Source organism: Chionomys nivalis, chromosome 17 (assembly GCF_950005125.1).
Source record: "Chionomys nivalis chromosome 17, mChiNiv1.1, whole genome shotgun sequence".
Classification (NCBI taxonomy): Eukaryota; Metazoa; Chordata; class Mammalia; order Rodentia; family Cricetidae; genus Chionomys; species Chionomys nivalis.
This window is the reverse complement of record NC_080102.1, coordinates 35,884,109-35,904,888: the sequence shown is the minus strand read 5'-3', so window position 1 is coordinate 35,904,888 and position 20,780 is coordinate 35,884,109. Positions and strand designations below refer to the sequence as shown.

The window sequence follows — 20,780 nt, the reverse complement described above, 5'->3', positions numbered from 1 at the left end:
GTTTGCCTTGAACTCGCAGAGATCCAACGGCTTCTGCCTTTCAAGTGTTGGGATTAAAGGTGTATGCCACCACTGCCTGGCTCAAGCTAGTTCTTAAAGGGCTTGGAGATTTGGAAAATAAATGGAGGTCTTTCTAGAGGTAGCTGATGGTGAGGAAGCGGGAAAATTCTGCTCAGTTCCAAAACAGACAGGCTACTAAGAGGGTGTCGAATAGGTGAATGTGTGAACAAATGGAGCGCCACACCATCTAGTACAGTTCATGACATGTGTATGTAAAAGTAAATTTATGTGTTCATATGCACATGTGTCTAAATAGGTACATTGTGTGTCTCGGGGATGGGGAATGACAGAGAAAAGACATGGTCGAGAAAATTGTTTGGCCTCGTGGAAGTTTCTGCATTTAAATTGCAGGCTGTTTGAATACTATTGGCAGTTGAGGGCTAGGAACTGAATGGCAGGATAAAGATGGTGCTTGGAGGTGCTGGAGAAGTGACTCAGCAGTTAGGAGTACTTGCTGCTCTTCCAGAAGACCTGAGTTCAGCTCCCAGCACCCATGTCCAGTGACTCACAATTACCTGTAACTCTAGCTCTGGAGACTTTGATGCCCTCTTCTGACCTCTTCAGGTACCTGTGTGTGCACACATGTGCATGCAAGCACACACACACACACACACACACACAGAGAGAGAGAGAGAGACAGAGAGAGAGACAGAGAGAGAGACAGAGAGAGACAGAGAGAGAAGTAATTCTTTTTAAATGGTGTTTGGAACTGGGTGTAGTAACATTCATCTGTAATCCCAGAACTTGTGAGGCAAAGACCAGCCTGGTTTGCATAGTGAGATCTTAGTCCAAACAACAACAGTAATGGTGGTGCTTAGGAACAGAAGCAGGGGAGTCAAAGGTAGACCCTTGCAACTTTACTGGTACAAAAAGAGGGTGTCTCCCCTTCTGGGATTAGGGGGCAGTGGTTAGGATGGAATCCCCAGGAGGGGAAGGGTCTTCTCTTCCCTTCTGTAGGCAGGAACACAAAAACAAGAGGCTCAGGTGGAGACCAGCCTTTACCCTGACCTGGCAGAGAGCTGCTGTCCTGGAGTGTCTCCCTCCCGGAAAGCTGGTGGGCATGAGCACATCTGGAGACAATTTCTAAAACAGCTGTGGCTCCCAGCTGTATTAGTTACTTATCTTGTGGCTGTGACCAAACACCTGAGGAAAGCAACTTAGGAAAGGAAGAATTTATTTTAACACACAGTTTAAGGGTATAGTCTGTCGCGGCAGGGAAGACTGGTGGCAGGAGCATGGGGCAGTTGGTCATTTTGCATCTACACTCAGGAAGCAGAGAGCAGGGAATACTGTTCTTTCTCTTTCTCCTTCCTTCCTTCCTTCCTTCCTTCCTTCCTTCCTTCCTTCCTTCCTTCCTTCCTTCCTTCTCCTCCTCCTTTTCTTTCTTTCTTCCTTCCTTCCTTCCTTCCTTCCTTCCTTCCTTCCTTCCTTCCTTCCTTCCTTCCTTCCTTTCTCTTCTTTCTTTCTTTCTTTCTTGACACCAGCCCATTGAATGGTGGCACCCACATTCAGTTGTCTCCTTTCTCAATTAAACCTCTTTGGAAATGTCCTCACAGGCACGCCTAGAGATGTGACTCTTGGGTACACTGAAGATTAACCATTGCACCAAAGATCCTATGCCAGAATGATTACTTCCTTAGTGCTTGTTGATCCCTGTCCTGGTGGCCTGGAACCTGGATGTCACACGGTAGAGGCCCTGAGCGCACAACCTGTAGGTTAGGACCAGCAGAGTGCTCTCCGGAAGTCGGCTCAGATAGAAGGGCTGCTCTAGGGTGAGGATACAATCAAGGATGACTTTACGAAGCCTCGGGAGCTGGCTTAGGATGCGGATGGAAGTAAGAAGAAAGGAATGCCCCCTCCAGGTGGGGGACCTGTGTCAACACAGTCTCTAAAGAAGGGCAGCACATGGCAAAGTTCAGGGGTCAAGAGTCATCCCGATGACCCACCTCGACCCAGCCCACATGGGGTAACGGGGAAAGCTGCTTAGACAAGAAGGTGCCTGGTCTGGGTGGGGCGTTACCGGTGACCCAGCATGGTGCTTTCCCTTTGAGAGCAATCCCTTCACTTGGCTGACATGTGCTGAAGAGAACATTCACAGATACTAGTTAAAGGGAGGATATATGCACAGAGAAAAGTTCGGGAAGCAAAAGTAAGTACTGGGGTAGAAGGATCAGACCGAACTCCAAACAGACTAGGAAGGTGGGGAGGATGGGGAGTGGGGGGGGGGTGGAAACAACTAAGAGGAAATGATTTAGTGGTGTGTGTGGAGGTTGTGGTGCCCTGGAGAAAATCAGCCTAACAGGATTATTGCAGATCGAAGACCAAGGGCATCACCTGGGGGCTGGTGAAGGGGCAAGGAAGCTGATTGACATGGCAGGTAATGAGATATCTGGTAAATGGGATCCTGGCTCCATGGATTCATGTCCACCCATACACATAAAAACGTTCTTTTTCCAAATGAACAGCGAGAACCTTAGGGACAGGTGAGAGGGCTCTGTGTATTTGTTCCTTGGAGTCGCAGAGTGGGTGAGAGGAGAAGGCCCCTCCACGGGGGTCCTGGGATGTGTGCTACTCCAGATGCAAGGGGAACCTCTTCCCCTCCTTCTCTCACCTTCTCCAGGAATGCAGCAAGGAAAAATGTTAGCAAGGTGTGAGTGAGTCCCCAAAGTTTTATAACAGCCGTTCGTGACACAAATTGCTACATAGGAAAAAAGAGTCACCCCTGGGAAACTTATCTAAGAATATATCATGAGATGGGTTATTTTGGGACTCAAATTACACAGGAGGGCCTAGGAAAATAGGCAGGCATGGGGCTGAACACAGCTACAATTAATGTTAACTATAAGGTGTCATATCTTTACAAAATGCAGAAAGCACAGCCTGCAGCGAGTGCTGTGGAGGGTGAGAGGAAGTGGAGCCAAGTATCTAGGCAGGAGGGGGATAGTCCTTCAGAGGAAGGAGGAGGGAGTCAGCGGGAAGGGACTTGTTAGGGGGATGCACAGTTCTCAGAAGGCAGCAGTCACCTTGGGCAAGGTGGCCGGTGGAGCTGGAAATGCAACCAGGGCGGGCGGATCCCAGCTAACTCGGGGAAACTCCAGACCCAGAACTAGGAGGACCAATAGAGAGTGAGGGGTTTTCCCAGGGTGTCCCTGCGCCTAGAGGAACCTAAATTATATAGCATAATCTTTAGGCACCTAAAGGACAGCAAGGTGTATGTTTGTTTGTTTTATTTTATATATACAATAGCCTGCAGTGTTTAGCTATAGAGCAGGGTGGAAAGTCTGGGGGTGAGGCCATATGAATAAGTTCCCAGCATTTCCAGTTGGCAGCAATGACCTTGAAGGAAACATCTCACTCCAAGAAACCATTTTTTTTGGGGGGGGGGCTGGGGAATGGTTGTTGTTGTTTTAATTTTTTGAACTGTTTCAAAAACCCTGTGGTTTCTCTGTATAGTCCTGGCTGTCCTGGAACTCACTCTGAAGACCAGGCTGGTTTCAAACTCAGAGATCTGCCTGCCTCTGCCTCCCGGGTGCTGGGACTAAAGTCATGCACCATAGCCACCTGGCTATGAGCCTTGGTTTATTCTTCTGTAGCCTCTCATAACAATCCCATCAGGAACCAACTTTAACGAGGTCAGATGCAATTACATAATTGTACATTCTGCCTCCCTACCCACAACTTCTCTGCCACTGTGTCCCCTTGTCACCCCGCCTTGTGAAGCCTGGCACTGGGGATAGAACTTGAGGCCTCACACACCCCAGGCAAGCAACCTACCACTTAGCCTTCATTCAATGAACAATCTTCATTGTCGTGAATATTTGACATCCGTCTGAACCATATACAGGAGCCACCAGAGAAGCCACCTGTGATGCCCCACTCATCTTTCCTATTCCCAGTGGTATGTTTTCTAGTGTTTATAACCTGTCAAAAATGTTGACTGAATAAGCAAGTCTTTTTATGTAAAAGTGAGCGTTACTAAATAACCAGTGTGTTTCCCGTCAGATGTAGAAAGATCTTTTCCAATGTGAGCTGTTTTTAGAATATTCTACTCTGCTCTAACCTTCTGTCTAATCCCGAGTCCTATACCATAATATTTGTACCTCCTGAACAGGAGTGGGGGGGATGTTTTGATCATTCTACTTCAATGTAAGCCCCAAGTAAGCTTGGCTTGGCTCATAGCTGCTTCCCTGTTCTAGGTGGACAAGGGCTTGATGCTCAGTAAGGTTCAATAAAGAGCTGGTAAGAATGGCTTCTAACTCTAAGCACATTTCTATCTGATAGGTAAATTGCCAAACAAGGCAAACACTTTCCCCTTCTACTGTCCTCTTCTATCTTCAACTAAAGCAGCGTAGCAACCTGAGGAGGTGGGCAGGCTTTGAAGTCGAGCAGTCTGGGTTTGAATTCTGACTCTTCCTTACTAGGTGGATGGCCTGAAGTGAGTGCTAAACATCTATGTGTTCCATTATCTCACATGGAAAATGAGGATAGGAGTTTTTCCAATAGGATTTGCAGTTCATTTGAAGTAAACATCAAATGCTTAGCATGGTGCCTGGCATAGCCATTACTGCTATATTGTTACAACTCTTGGTGGCTCCGCTGCAGCTATAGCATAGAGTCTACTAAACTCAAATCCCAGATGGACGAGGTGGCTTACCTGTAACCTAATCTATCTAGAGGCTGAGTCAGGAGGACCTTGGGTTCAAGGCCAGCTGGGGCCACTTAGCAAGTCCCTGTTTCAAATAAATGAATACATAAAGCTTCTGTCTCCTCAGTTTGGGTCCAGCGGCCCTCTCTTTCTGGCCTCCTCTTGCTACGCTCTCATGCTAACTCCCTTCACCAGCTGCTCTGTACCCGGGCTCTTCTGCAAAGCGCTGCATCTCCGCTAACTCGTTTGCCTTCTCTAGGATTCCTGCGAGCTAGGACTTCTTGCCCAGATTTACCTAATGATGAGACCAAGGCTCAGCAAGGAGAAGACACTTTCCCCGGGACACACAGGAAAGCTGGGCTCCATCCATGTTCTTATTCATCCTCCTCTGAAACCCTAACTGCAAAAGGCTCCACCTGTCAGGCAGCATGGGAGTTAGAAGTGCAGATCCAAGACCTACCGAATCCCAACCCGTATTCCAACCAGATGCTCCTTGCCCCTGTGATCGTTGGACATGCTAAAGTCTTTGAGCATCACTATAAATCACTTTCTGTCAGTCCAAGTATGACCTTGTTTAACCCCCAGGTCAAGAAAGGTCAGCACCATTACCCTGTTCATGCAGGGCAGGCCTCTCTTCAATGCTCCGGCTCTCCTTAACAATTACAGCCTCTCTTCCAACACGTCCCTTGGTTGTAGCATGAAATTTCCTCCTGCGCTCTTTTCCCTCCAAACCGTACCTTTTTTATTTCTTTCTGTCCTTTGCTTTTTGTCATTACAGACTTATATGAATTTTATCAGTAACAACCATTCCACAGACTCAACATTATGTTGTTGTGAAATTTCTTCCATCCCCAGCCGGAGAGATGGCTCAGTGGTTAAGGGCACTGATTGCTCTTCCAGAGGACAGAGGACAGGCACTTGGCAGTTCACAACTATCTGTAACTCCAGTCGCAGGGGTCCAGTACCCTCTCCTGACCTCCATAGGCATGCATGCACATGGTACACAGACATACAAGCAGGCAAAACACCCATAGCCACAAAGTCATAAAATAATTTTACAAATATTTTTAAGAAATTTCCCAAGACAAATAAATTAGCCTTTACTTTAAAGTTTAGGTTCAGACAAGTTCTTATGACGGGGCAGACGGTAGTCAGATTCCCTGCCGAAATATTACAGAAATGGGCTATAGCCTCTTGCTAATGTTGCCGTCTGAAATCTCTTGGGCTGGGCCTCTACCATCTGTGTACCTCTCGGCCCTCTTGTCTTCCAGGCTCTTACTAGAACAGACCACTGAACTCTGCTTACAGCATTCAACTGCTTTTCTACTCCAAAGTTGCCAAGTCTTCCACATTCCTCCAAAAATCAGCATGGCCAGGTTCTTTGCAGCCACAGTCCACTCTCCACATAACTTACTTTCCTGTCTGTTTGATAAAATGCCGTGACACAGACAATTTACAGAAAAAAAGAGTTTATTTCTGTTTCAGGTATTCAGTTAAAGGTCCCGAGGAACGAGAATCCACTGTGGCAGGGATCTGGGGCAGCAACTAGCAGGTCTGGCAGCCTGAGCAGGAAGCTGAGCGGTCACATCTCAGCCACCACCACAGAGCAGAGAGTGCCAGCTGGAAGTAGGGAGAGGCTCTGAGTTCTCAAAGTCCACCAGGAATATACTTCCTCCAGCAAGGCTCCATGTGTGCTTAGACTGAGATGGTCCCCCAGAGCCTTGGGCATTTGAAGACTTTGTCCTCAGTTGATAGGGAGGCTTAGGAGGTGTGGCCTTGCTGGAGGAAATATGCCACTGGGGCAAGTTTGAGAGTTTAAAGACTCCCATCATTTCTAGCTTGCTTTCTGTTTCACATTTCCAGTTAAAGATATGAGTCCTCGGCTTCCCGCTGCTGCTGCTGCCACGCCTTTGCTCTGCCATCACAGACACTCACCTCTGGAACCACAAGTTTCAAGTAAACTTTTCTGTAAGTTGTCTTGGACATGGTGTCCTTTGTCAGAGCAATAGGAAAGTAACAACATCTCATGCCTCCTGCCACCAACTGAGGACCAAGCATTTGAATATTTATATATAGGGGGCATTTCTCATTCAAACAACCACAGAAGTCCAAGATTTACCTTCAATTCATAGCAATCTTTCTGCCTCAGCCTCCCAAGTGCTGAGAATACAGACATGAGCCACCATGCCAAGATCTCTGGTTCATTCTCTTATGAAATACACATTGAGTTTGGCATAGTGGCATATGCCTATAATCCTAGCATCTGGGAGGTAGAGGCAGAAGGATCGGGAATTTAAAGCAAGTCTCTTCTACCTATAATGCATTTGAGGCCCTGTGCTATCTGAGACTCTGTCTCAAAAAAGAAAAAATGAGCCGGGCGGTGGTGGCGCACGCCTTTAATCCCAGCACTTGGGAGGCAGAGGCAAGTGGATCTCTGTGAGTTTGAGGCCAGCCTGGTGTACAAGAGCTAGTTCCAGAACAGGAACCAAAAGCCACGGAGAAACCCTGTCTCGAAAATAAAAAAAAAAAAAAGAAAGAAAAAAATGAGCACGAATTGTGTCAGGTGCACAGTAAGCACTGAGTAAATGTTTATTGAATCAGGTTTTTTCTTTAAGCACGTGACTGCTTTTCGTGGGATTGGTGGTTTGCTTTTTGAAACAGGGTCTTATTACGTTGCCCAGGCTGACTTCTAACTCACCACCCTCCTACCTCGACTTCTCCGGTGCTGGGATGGCAGGTGTATGGCACCACACCTGGGTTGACTGCGTTTACTAAGCACATTTGGCACATTCAGGTTAGCTGTATTATCCTTAACTGTCCGTCCCTTCCTTCCACTGCCTCAAGCTCCTCTGTACTCTCTAAGCATAGGGTCTGGCATCTTACAGGGCCTCCAAAGCAAAGCAAATGCTGTCCCAGCTAAAAGTAGACTATGCCTATAGTACTTTTAGAGTGGGGTGTTACTGGAAGTAAAGCCTTCTGATTGTTAAGAGTGGAGAGGAACAAGTGAGGTGACAGCCACCTTTGCTGCTCACCATCCCCGATCTTAGACCATTGTCACAATCTCTGCAATCTATATTTTAATTAAAAAATTATTTTACATGTATGGGTGTTTTGCCTGCATTTATGTCTGTGTACCACCTGCATTCCTGGTGCCCGCAGAGGCCAGAAGAGAGTGTCAGATCCCCTGGGACTGCAGTTATTGACAGCTGTGTGCCACTGTGTAGGTGCTGGACATTAAACCCAGGTCCTCTGGAAGAGCATCCAGTGCACTTAACCATCTCTCTAGCCCCTGAAGACAATCTAGTCACTCCTTTTCCCCCCAGACCATCAGTGGAGCTGTGGGGTGTAGATCAATGAAAGCCCTTGCCTAGCTTGGCAAAGTACTGAGTTTTATCCCAAGTACAGAGGAGGGAGTGAGGGGAAGAGAGAAGACAGAGTCAGAGACAGAAAGACACAGAGACACAGACAGAGAGATGGAGAGAGGGAGAGCAAGGGAGTCCTTGACCCTCTCACACACACACCCCAGGTTAAAAACCAAGACCCCAACAACCTGTGTTCTTTCACAGGAACAGAAAGAGCAAGGGAGGCCACATGTAGAAGAGGAACCTCCTAGACTGCAGAGAGCCTAGTCGTTCCCCAGCGTAGCCTCCCTTTTCTCTGGAGATATAGAAAAGCATTTATTTCTAGGCCTCAATTTCCTCGTTTGTGAAATGAGGGGGTTGGACTCATTTCTAAAGCTCCTTCCAGCTCCGAGACGCTGTGCTACAAAATCAGAGAAATGTGAACCTTTGGTTGCTATGATCTGAAAATATTTTGAGTGTGGAGAATCAAAATTGTACAGCAGCACACGAACAAAATAATATGTTAATGACTAAGAAGATTGTATTTAATCCAATGGGAAACAGCAGAGCCTCTGGTGGTGCTGTGCACGCGTGTGTCTGTGCTCAGCTTCCTTCCTTGAGCTCAAACATATATTTTGAATCGCTAATATAGTAATCAGGCCTCTGGCAGCCTATCAGGCCCAAACACACGCACACACCACTTCAAATTAAAATGAGGGGCAAATTCACTGCTGCCTGCTTCCATCTTTTTTTTTTGTTTGGGTGATTCTTTTAGAAGAAAAATTTTGTAGTGATGGTGTTGAATTGACAGCCCCTGGAGGCCTCTGGTCTCAGAACTGGGACGCGTGTGCGGAGGAATAGGGATTTCATTAGCATCTTTCCTTTCCCACACCAACTGCCCCCTCCCTACACAGTCGACACGGTCTCACCCAATAGCATCCACACCCGGACCCTGAAGGCTGGAGGGGGGTCAGATTGCTAAACCCCGCAGGCATTGCTAAACGTGTGCTCTGGGCCCTGCCTGCGGAAAGATGAGCTTGAACCGGCGGAGCTGAGTCCAGAAGGGTGCCGGATGCGTAAAGGGTCAAGTCGCCGACCTTTCTTGCACCAAGGTGTTGTGGCTGGGAGGTGGGCGTGGCTCGCACGTGGCTCCGACTACAGCCCAGCTCCAAGTTCACTTCCACTCCGGGGCTGGTGTCCCAACCAGGCTAGGTAGGCCAGAGTCGCACGGCGTCGACGGGGTTGCCCCGAGGTCCCCGCAAGCCTTGCAGAGGCGGCGGGCGTTCTCCGCCCGACGGCCGCGCCCGCACCGGGGCCCGCGCCGATTGGCCGGCTGGCGGTCGCTGGGCGGGTCGAGGCGGACCTTGCGGCCAGGTGAGGCGCCCCGCCCCTCGACCGCTCCAGGTGCAGCGGTGGGGACGGCAGGGTCCAAAGCCCGGTGTCCCCGGACAGGGCTGGGGCGCCATGGCCGAGTCCCAGTTGAGCTGCCTGGACGAGACGCACGTGAACGAGAAGGTGACCGAGGCGCAGGCCGCCTTCTACTACTGCGAGCGGCGGCGGGCCGCGCTGGAGGCGCTGCTGGGTGGAGGCGAGCAGGCCTACCGCGAGCGGGTCAAGAAGGAGCGGCTGCGGGACTTCCTCTCCAGCAAGGAGCGCCAGGCCCTCCGCGCCGCCTGGAGCCCCTACGAGGAAGCCGTCTCCAAGGCCGGTGGCAAGGCCAAGTCCAAGGCGCCGGCCGAGCCCAGCGAGTCCCTTGCCTATTGGCCAGACCGCTCGGACACCGAAGTGCCCCCGCTGGACCTGGGATGGACAGACTCCAGCTTCTACCGCGGCGTGAGCCGTGTCACGCTCTTCACCCACCCGCCCAAAGAGGAGAAGGCGCCGCACCTGAAACAGGTGGTCAGACAGATGATCCAGCAGGCCCAGAAGGTAGGCCTCGGCCCTAATCCTGCACCAGTGGGACACCCGCACCCCTCAACCCCACACGTAACCTGCTCTCGCTTCCTGGCCGCTCTCACTATCCTCCGGGAAATGGTCCCCAGCTCACCCTCACCTCGTGGAGCTGGGCCGAGACCTTTTGAAAGATGGATATGAACGTTTGTGGCAAATCACAAAGCGCTGGACGGATGTTAGTCATTCTTCCTACTGTGTCCGGAGGCGCCGGCGTTGTGTTCTTGCGCCTCTGCCCCAACTTTCCCTCTTGGGCAGTGAGGAGGTTGTGAGGCCCTGTGTTAAACTGGTCTCTCAAAGGGCTTGATCATGACCTGTGCCCGGGGATTTATTTACAAGGTTTATCTTTGGCCATTTCCCTATTTGATCTTCCCAGCCTCACGAAGTGGGTGGTTGGTGTTGATCTCCCTTACCCTCCACGTCAGGTGAACTTTCCTTGGGAGCCCCTCTCCCCAAAACGACCGCGTTCTCACATTCTCACCCTTTCCTGGGCTTGGTACTAGAGCCCAGGCAGGCCCGAATGAATGGGGAAAGTTATTTTGAGCTCGCTGTGGCTTGTCCTGCTGCTGGGAGCTCCTACAGGGCAGGCACTGGACTCAGCCTCTTAGGAAGAGGCTCCTCTTTAGCCCATCTGCTCTGCCTGGGTGTTAAAAGATGTTTCCCAGTTGGACAGCTGCCTGTAGGGTAGGTGAAAGTCTAGTCTTTTCCTCTGTGTCCTTGGGTACTTGGGTAGTTTCCAGGTAAAATGTGGGCTATTGCATTAAATCTGAAATTCAGTTCTTTAGTATCAGTTTATCTCAAATATTGCATGGGATACATTGATGCCAAACGTGGCTCTTTGTTTGCCTGAATTCAGATTTAATGGGACAGTCTATGCTTTTACTTGCCAAACACTGCGCGGTGATATTCTTTGATCACCGGTGTTTATTGTGTTGGGGTATCTGACACATAGGGATGTCAAAGGATATCTTTGGGGAGTTGGTTCTCTCCGTCTGTCATGTGGGTTCTAGAAGTTGGATTCAGGTAGTCAGGCTTGGTGGCAAGACCTTTCACCACCTGAGCTGCCTAGTCAACCCTTCACGGGGATTTCTTAAACCACATCAACAGCCCTTGCTGTCCAGAGGCTTGGGTTCACTGTTTGTATTCAACGTCACGAGTGTAATTAGAGCTATCTTTTTCCTGGAGGCCAAACAGGACAAAAGATGCTAGAAGGGCAGTGAGGGGCTCTTCTTCCTGGGAGTGACCTAGGCTTGGGCTAAGGTGGGTTGCTGTTGCCAGAGGAGAAGCTAGCTCTCCACTGCCCGAACTTCCACCTTCCTTCTAGAATAATTGTTCCTTGTCTGACTACACTGTGCTGAAGAAAAAGGCAAGACTGGATACAAAGAAAAGAAAAAAAGAAAAGGAAAAGGAAGTGGGTGGCAGTGCTGGGCAGCAGGCTGTAGCTGGGGTCAAAGGTCAGGACTCATGATGTATTATTACAGCTGGAGGGAGCTGTAATATTCACCAAACTTATTTACTTAGTGTTTGTGACACGTCACCCATTGCGTTAGTGACTTTCTCATTTGCTTAAAAAATATCCTCTTATTATTTTGTGTGTGTGTGTGTGTGTGTGTGTGTGAGAGAGAGAGAGAGAGAGAGAGAGAGAGAGAGAGAGGATAACTTGAAGGAATTTGTTTCTCCCTCTCTATGGGAGGTGAGTTGTAGGTTTGGAATGGCAGAGGGAAAAAAAACCTGGGATGGGCAGTCTCTTGGTTGGAGCAGGAAGTGAGAGTGTTTTTTTTTTTTTTTTAATTATTATTATTTTGGCTTCAAAGTACAAAGAAGTTTGACTGTTGGGAGCTGAGGAGTCTTTGAGGCATAGTAGGCTTTTGCCAGCACCTTCTTTCACAGTAAGGAAACTGAGACACAGAACAAGGGTAGCACTGAGGTTGTCAGCAAACGCTGTTTCCTCCTAAGTCATCTCACACTCTGGGCCCTTGTTTTTCACCACCCCACCATGGGACGTTTACCTTGTCTTTGGAGAAAAAGAAATCAAGATGCAGGACAGTTAAGTTCGTTGCCTAACTTAGTCAACGGAGCTAGCATCCATACACTGAAGCCCTTGCTCTGAACCAGTGTGCCTCCCTGACCTGCTGTCCTTTGTCACGCTGTGTCAGGATTCTGCACGGCGTCTGAGTGGATCTAGTACGGCCACAAGCGATGGTATCCATCATGTGCCCCTCTTAGAAGATGGCAGATACAAGGCCCTCCCTGCTCCACTGCAACTTCTGTGACAGGTCTGTCCAGTATTGTGGGGCTTTCTTAACTCTTTAAATAAATATTTAACAGAATCTTTTGCTGTTGTGAACCAGTCCTATGTGTGCAGATTGACCTGATACTTTTTTCCAGGATGTCTGCTATGTGCCAGGCACTAGCCTTAAATAGCCAAGCTGTGGACTTTTTATTGCCCTTCATGCATTTGCTTAAATGCCAAGGCTGTGCTCGAAAGAAAAGGGAGTTTTGAGGTTGTACTTAGGAAGGCGCCTGTGGGAGGTAGGTTGCAGGTTTAGAGGGGGTGACTGAGCCGGAAATGAGAGATTACTTTTGCTTTAATGCAAAGAAGTTTGATTGGAGGGAGCTGAAGTAGACTGTGTGGCTTGATCGGGGTGTGTACAGTGCTCTCTTTTACAGATAAGGAAACTGAGGCACAGAAAAGAAATTTAGTTCTAGAAAGACCAAGATCTCTACCTTTTGCTCATCCTGGCCACTGCCTGGCCCTGCCTCTGGCTCATCCCACTGATGAGCATATTTCCCTGGCAATCAAATGAGATTCTCCTCCCTGTTCACCCTGAGGGAGGGAGTTTCCCTGGGTTTCCAGGGAGTGTCTGGTTGCCTTGAGGCTGGGTTAGACTGCTGAAATCCCATGACCTTGGAGGGACCGCAATCCACCTGGGTGCCTGGGTTTGGGGGTTTTATTTCATTTAATCTTTAGAATAATCTTATACGATGCTATTATTTTTGTTCCCGAAGACAAATAGGAACAAGTGAGCTGCTGTAACTTTTCCTCAGGGAAAGAGAAAGAGCCTAATTAGGGAACACTTTGAAAACACAATTTTGGCTTGGGGAGGTGTGGAAGCCAGTGAGCACTTGGGTCAGTTTGGAGGTGGTATCCGGTCATAGAAGAAAAACCTCTGAGGAGTTACATGTTAAGTAGTCACTCTCCGAGCTTCTGCAAACGGCAAGTTACGCTAGTACCCAGCATTCAAAGATCCAGCCATGCTTGCTTGTGGGGTGGGGTTTTCTGTTGTTTTTCCACCCTGAGAGATCTGCTTATTTTAGGGTCATTAATGATTTTCTTTGTCTACTTGAAATCCAAGCCTTTTAGAAATCCTACCCTGTGCCACACTAACAAGGAAGACCAGGGCCAGCTGCTGGGCTTGGGCAGCTCAGACCTGTGGAACGGCCAGGGAGCATCTGTCAGCAAGACCCCTCTGGAAGCTGGGAAGCCAGAGGAAGAGGAACAAGCAACCTTGGTCCTGCTGGGCTTGCATCCCTTTGATCTTGGAGGGATGAGTGAGACACACTGCCACTCTTCAGTAGCCTGCTAATTCATCCTTATAATTCAGTATGACAAATGCTTCAGAGAAGGTGTGGCAGGAGAGACACTAGTCCCGCCCGCAAGGTTAGGGAAGGCTCTTTGAAGCTGTCTGAACATCCGACCTAGCAGGAAGGGTGAGAAGGTACCAAGCCTCTGCCTGTCCTTATGACCAGTGGCATCCATTTGACTCCTGACTCCTGTATTCCCGGGTCCTGCATTCCAAATGCACCAGCTATGCAGCTCTTCCCTCTTCTCCATGAGCTGCTTGATTTCCTTGGCGCTGTAAGGCTGGACATTGTCCTCATGTCACAGAGGAACCCTAAGGTCCCAAGAATGAAGTAATGTTTTTAGACCAAGGCCAAGAGGATTTAGAGAGAGGCTCCAAAGCACAAGGTGTGGTAGATACAGCAGCTTTGACCAGACATCTGAGCAAGTGGTGGGAGGCAAAGGTGAACAGTGGGATGCAGTGCCCAAGGAATATAGTAAATTCTTCGAGTCGCCAATTCATGTCACCAAGAGACCTGGTTTTTCAGGTGGCAGTCTGTATTCTAAGGCTCCCTGTCTTTTCCCATGAATATCAGTCACCAGCCACATCCAACAAATCGTTCCAAGTCCAGTGCCTTCTCTGTCTAGGTCCTGTGCTAGCCATCGGCACACAGAGAAGGAGATGCTGTCACTCTCTCGGGGAGTTAGGACTGTGTTAAAGCACTTGCCAGGCAATTATGAAGACCAGAGTTCAGATGAATAGAATCCCTGTAAAAGCTGGGTGACTGTGGTGGTGTAATTTCAACCAAAGATGGTAGAGACAGGTGATCCCCAGAACACGATGGTTAGTGAGACTAACATATTGACAAGCTCTGGGTTCACTTGAGAGACCTTGCCTCAATGAATAAGGTGGAAGAACTGTCAAGAATGCTCCCCAACATCAACCTCCACACGCATGTGTACCCACACACGTCAGTATACATGCACATCACACCACATTCCTGAAAAGGGGAGAAAGGCTTATATAATGTTTTTAAATCTTACTGGCTGATAAAATTGTAGAGTCAGGTAATAATGCTCACTCATACCATAACCATCTTGCTGAAGAGGTGGTTCTATTTCTAGCTCCCTTTGTCTCATTCTGTTCCCTTTCCACCTCAGCGGGGCAGTTGATAGGAGATTCTGATGTCCCCCTGCCCACCCTCAAGACAGCCAGGTCTCCCTATGTAGCCCAGATTGGCCTGGAGTTTACTACATAGTACAAACTGTCCTTGAGCCTGCAATGATCCTTCACATCAGCCTCCTAAGTACGAGGATTATAGGCATGTGCCACCATGCCCCAGCTTGAGCTGCTCTTAGAAGAAGCTAAGTTAAATACAAGAGCCAAAGACAGCCTCTGAAGAGTCCAGGGATCTCCAGGTCTTACACATTGTCTCCTCTGTCAACTCTTCTGCCCTTTCACAAGTGACTATTCTATATGATCTTTGTCTCAGACACCCTTGGGCAGTTCTGCGGTCTTTGTCTCCTGAGGACTGGTAGCTAGTGGCCCAGCTGCAGTTCCAGTCCCAGCTCCACGGCCCTGCTGGTTCTTGCCCTGGCTTGTCTGGGCTTCTCCTGCAATCTCTGGGCAATATCTGCAATGGAGTTCTAAATCTGTCTTTCTGCTCAGTCATTGTTTTGTTTCTGAGAACTAGGATCTCTTTGAGTAATGAAAACCCAACTTCCATGACAGTGACAGAAGTCAGGCTTTGGGGTTGAAGGGTCTTAGCTTCTGTCTTGATCTACTCTTCTTCTTCCAAACTGGGATCTTTTGGACAAATGTCTTCCCACTTGAGTCTGCTGACCAATAAGGACAGTGTGTATAGGTGCTTTAGAAATGGGGGGGCTATCTGTGGAAGCTAAGGTCGCCGGAAGCGGAAGCATTAATTGTCCTGGAAAATAACCTCTGCTTTCTCTGAGGGAGAGGGAAACTGCAGCTAGAGTTGGGAGACTTGGGCCTGAGGCTCGTGGCAGCAGGTGTGCTTCCTGTTTCCCTATAGAGAGCTACTCACATCCCCCTTTTTGTTCATCTCTTGGCCATGCTTTGGTGGAAGTAGGGGAAGCCAGCAGTTTGCCCGGCTCCAGCCCGTGGCACCCAAACCCTTAGGCTGGGATCCCTTTGGACTCTGCTATGGGCAGAAAGGAATAAGAAGGAAAAAGCATGGAAAGACCCCCATTCTCATTCCCCCTCCTAAACTGGGAAGGGAAGGCACGCTTGAAGATGGTCCCTGGAAGGCCTGGCTACCTGCAGCGGCTCAGCCAGGGTCCCTGGACTGTCTTCCCCCACATCCTTTGAGGGTGGAGACCTAGAGCTTCCTTGGGAGAGGAATCACTAGCCAGGAGTGAGCTAGACTTCTGAGCTGAATGCAGCTGTGGACCATTTCTTTCTTTGTTGTGTGCGGGGGGGGGGGGGGGGGGGCGCGTGTCAAAAATCTTACACTATGGGTTCCTGAAATACTGACAGAGATGTGTACCCCTCCACTAATCCCAGAGCAGAACATAGAAAGTGGGGCCTTGGTAAGCTTGTTCACGATTTTCTCTAGGATTCGTGGTTATAAAGCAGGGTCTGTTGGGCAGAGATCTCAGATGATCCAAGCCTCTACCAGAGAAAGGCATCCAAAGCTGGAAGCCGGGATCGGGAGAGTCCTCATTCTTGCCTACTCTGGCTGTCTCTTTTCCTTGCTTACTGGTTGTTCCTGGGCAAGTTATTCTATTTAGCTTGGCCCCTATTTCTGCTTCTGTAACATGGGGGTGATTTTTACTGTGTTGTTTACAGTTACAAGATAGTGCTAAGAATCACAAGGACTGTGCCTTAAAAAGAGGGAGTAATGCGGGTAGACAGAAGGATTTCTTTGAGGCTGCTTAAAACTGTTGAGAAAGGAGAGTGCCTGTCCTTTAACATCCAGAGGCTCATGGGAGGTACGAGGCTCTAGGACTTGGGCAAGACTGATTAAAATCCCACCCAGATCAAACTCTTTTGTGTCCTTGGGCAAATGTATGTTATTCTTAGGAATTGTACTTTGGGGCCATCTCTTCCCTCTGAAACTTCCAGAAACATTCAGAATGTATTTGTCATCAGTATGCTTTGCCAGTCCAACCCTGGAGGCTTGTAAACTGGCTCTGGAGACAGACAAGTTCATGGCTGTTAGCTGCCCTGATCAGTGTTGGGGGCAGGTACCACAGACATAGGGGTGTGGGTAGATTCCCTAGATTGTCCTCTTTGAGGCCATAGCCCCTAGACTTTTATTTTCCCTAGAAGGTGAGGACCCTTTTAGGGATTCCCATACTAATACCCCTCCCCCTCAATGTTCTCAGCCCTCAGGATGCTGCCTCCCTTTGGCTGCTGGCCAGCCCTGCCTCCCTCATAGAATATACAAAGCAGAGCCTGTTCTGGGGGCAGCCAACAATCTGAGCTGGGAGGAAGCAGGGCAGAAAACAGAGGTCCTGCAGGGCTGACTGCCTGCCATAGCTCCTGGCACTAACTGGCACTTAGGTAACCCCCTCCCCTCTCCAGGTGCTCTGAGCAGCCAGCCCAAGCTGGAGCTCCTGCTTTCTCCAGCTTTCCCTTTCCTTCCTGAAATCCGTGGAGTCCGCTCTTGCTAATGATCCTAGAATCTTAGCCCTGGAAGAGAGCCGATGGCTTTCTAATGATTAGTCTCTGGCCCAGCTTCCTGATGATCTGTATTCATCCTGGGAACAGTTTGTAGGCTGGTCATCATTGTGCTGGACACGTGGGAGGCTCTGGGAAAATGTTTCTTTTTTTTTCCTCTCTCTCTCTCCCTCTCCCTCCCCCACCTTTTCTGTTTCTGTCTCTTCTTAATAAGTCAGAAGATGGTGGATTTCAGGTAGGTCCCAGGGCTCTTCCTTTCTGTGGCTTCTGAACGGCAGACTGTGAAAGACCTTAACTTCTCCTCCCAAGGGGTTTTCAAACTGTCCAGAGAATCCTCCATCTGTGTGGTTACTCAGCCTGTCTTATCAAGAGCGAACTGTACGCCAGCTACAAGAAATTGACAGGTGAATTAAATGTGAACCTTTCTTAGATCTAATGACCGAGGCAAAAAGAAAACACATTTCAGTGCAGAGAGAATAGGGAGATGGTGTTAATAGCTATTGTTTACTGCATACTTAAGCTAGGTACTTGGTTTTCGTAGTGATGGCGATCCAACCAGGACCCTGTGTGTACTGGAGATCCAACCCAGGTCTGTGTGTGTCCTGAAGATCCAACCCAGGTCTGTGTACTGGAGATCCAACCAGGACCCTGTGTGTGCTGGAGATCTAACTAGGACCCTGTGTGTGCTGGAAATCCAACCAGGACTGTGTGTGCTGGAGATCCAACCAGGACTGTGTGTGCTGGAGATCCAACCAGGACTGTGTGTGCTGGAGATCCAACCAGGACTGTGAGTGTGCTGGAGATCCAACCAGGACTGTGTGTGCTGGAGATCCAACCAGGACTGTGTGTGCTGGAGATCCAACCAGGACTGTGTGTGCTGGAGATCCAACCAGGACTGTGTGTGCTGGAGATCTAACCAGGACTGTGAGTGTGCTGGAGATCCAACCAGGACTGTGTGTGCTGGAGATCCAACCAGGACTGTGTGTGCTGGAGATCCAACCAGGACTGTGTGTGCTGGAGATCTAACCAGGACTGTGTATGCTGGAGATCCAACCAGGACTGTGAGTGTGCTGGAGATCCAAACAGGACTGTGTGTGCTGGAGATCTAACTAGGACCCTGTGTGTGCTGGAGATCCAACCAGAACCCTGTGTGTGCTGGAGATCCAACCAGGACTGTGTACTGGAGATCCAACCAGGACCCTGTGTGTACTGGAGATCCAACCAGGACTGTGAGTGTGCTGGAGATCCAACCAGGACTGTATATACTGGAGATCTAACCCAGAACCCTGTGTGTTCTGGAGATCCAACCAGGACTGTGAGTGTGCTGGAGATCCAACCAGGACACTTTGTGAACTGGAGATCCAACCCAGGTCTATGTGTGTGCTGGAGATCCAACCCAGGTCTGTGTGTATGTGCTATAGAAGTGATTAACTCACCAAACTAAATCTCCAACCCCAACAGCTCTTTAGACTGTAATACCATAGCAATTTATCATTTTATAGATGAAGGAACTGCGGGTCAGAGAGGATGAAGTCACACTGCTGGTCAGTGGTGGAACTGGATGGAGCTGAGATGAGCCTGAGACCTAGGCTTGCCTGTGTATGCTGAGCTCCCAAGAAGCCTAAGGCAGGGCAGATAGTGGGTGGGCTGTGTGTAAGGCTGAAGGCCTGAGCTCTGTGAGTTCACAGTTCCCCTCCCCCAAATGTATAGCCTGACTGCCTTCAGCCACCAGCCCCTCCCTAATCTAACCCCCTTAGTCAGACACACACACACACACACACACACACACACACACACACACACACCCCTCTGGGGAAGCCCTCCCAAGGCCATATCAACTCTCAATGGCCTCAATCACTCCTGCTGCTTCTCAGAACCTTCTAGGCAAGCTGCCAACCTGTTGTCACACTCAAGCTGGTCCGTCAGCAAACACTTCGTCCAGCATTTCTTTCTTTCTTTTTTTTTCCCTCCCATGAATATTATTTTTATTTATTTATTTATTTATTTATTTAAGATTTCTGCCTCCTCCCCGCCACTGCTCCCATTTCCCTCCCCCTCCCCCAATCAAGTCCCCCTCCCTCATCAGCCCAAAGAGCAGTCAGGGTTCCCTGCCCTTTGGGAAGTCTAAGGACCTCCCACCTCCTTCCAGGTCTAGTAAGGTGAGCATCCAAACTGCCTAGGCTCCCACAAAGCCAGTACGTGCAGTAGGATCAAAACCCAGTGCCATTGTTCTTGACTTCTCAGCAGTCCTCATTGTCCGCTATGTTCAGCGAGTCCGGTTTTATCCCATGCTTTTTTAGACCCAGTCCAGCTGGCCTTGGTGAGTTCTCGAAAGATCATCCCCATTGTCTCAGTATGTGGGTTCACCCCTCGCGGTCCTGAGTTCCTTGCTCGTGGTCTCTCTCCTTCTGCTCCTGATTTGGACCTTGGGATTTCAGTCCCGTGCTCCAATGTGGGTCTCTGTCCCTGTCTCCATTCATCGCCTGATGAAGATTAATATCCAGGAGGATGACTATATGTTTTTCTTTAGGTTCACCTTCTTATTTAGCTTCTCTAGGATCACAAATTATAGGCTCAATGTCCTTTATTTATGGCTAGAAACCAATTATGAGTGAGTACATCCCATGTTCCTCTTTTTGGGTCTGGCTTACCTCACTCAGGATAGTGTTTTCTATTTCTGCCCATTTGCATGCAAAATTCAAGAAGTCATTGTTTTTTACTGCTGAGTAGTACTCTAATATGTATATATTCCATACTTTCTTCATCCATTCTTCCATTGAAGGGCATCTAGGTTGTTTCCAGGTTCTGGCTATTACAAACAATGCTGCTATGATCATAGTTGAGCATATACTTTTGTTGTATGATAGGGCATCTCTTGGGTATATTCCCAAGAGTGGTATTGCTGGGTCCAGGGGTAGGTTGATCCCGAATTTCCTGAGAAACCACTACACTGCTTTCCAAAGTAAAAAACTAATCAACCCAATTATAAAATGGGGCACTGAGCTGAACAGAGAATTCTCAACAGAAGAAGTTCAAATGGCCAAAAGACACTTAAGGTCATGCTCAACTTCCTTAGCGATCAGGGAAATGCAAATCAAGACAACTTTAAGATACCATCTTACACCTGTTAGAATGGCTAAAATCAAAAACACCAATGATAGCCTTTGCTGGAGAGGTTATGGAGTAAGGGGTACACTCATCCATTGCTGGTGGGAATGCAAACTTGTGCAACCAGCATTTCTTGAGACCTGCCTTACTCTGTAGTGCCTCGCTCTGCCCAAACTAGTGGATGATCCGAAAACTCGTTTGTGTATCTTCATTGGATTATTTTTAAGTAGCTGATTTATCTTCCTAATTATGTTTGGCTTTAAGCTAATGTTAAAATGAGCTTGCATTAGATAATTTTCACTAATTAACACCAACTTAGTGCAGGGAAAGTCATCCCAAAAGCATGTCTTGGGGCAGAGAAAACCTGGCCTAGGATCTTAAAAAGAATTGTTGTGCTGTATGGTAGTGGCACATGCCTTTAATTCCAGCACTCATGAGGCAGAGACAGGCAGATCTCTGTAAGTT

The 20,780-nt window shown here is 48.7% G+C and overlaps 1 protein-coding gene across 1 annotated transcript in view; it reads left to right on the top strand.

Moving 5' to 3' along the window:
- The first annotated feature begins 9,442 nt into the window (after positions 1-9,442).
- Fam83f (family with sequence similarity 83 member F) overlaps positions 9,443-20,780 on the top strand; it is a 32,700-nt gene continuing 21,362 nt past the window's right edge. Inside the window, exon 1 of the mRNA XM_057792182.1 lies at positions 9,443-9,975. Within this exon, the coding sequence (XP_057648165.1) occupies positions 9,511-9,975 (465 nt within the window). The 5' untranslated portion in view covers positions 9,443-9,510. The remainder of the gene's footprint in view (positions 9,976-20,780) is intronic.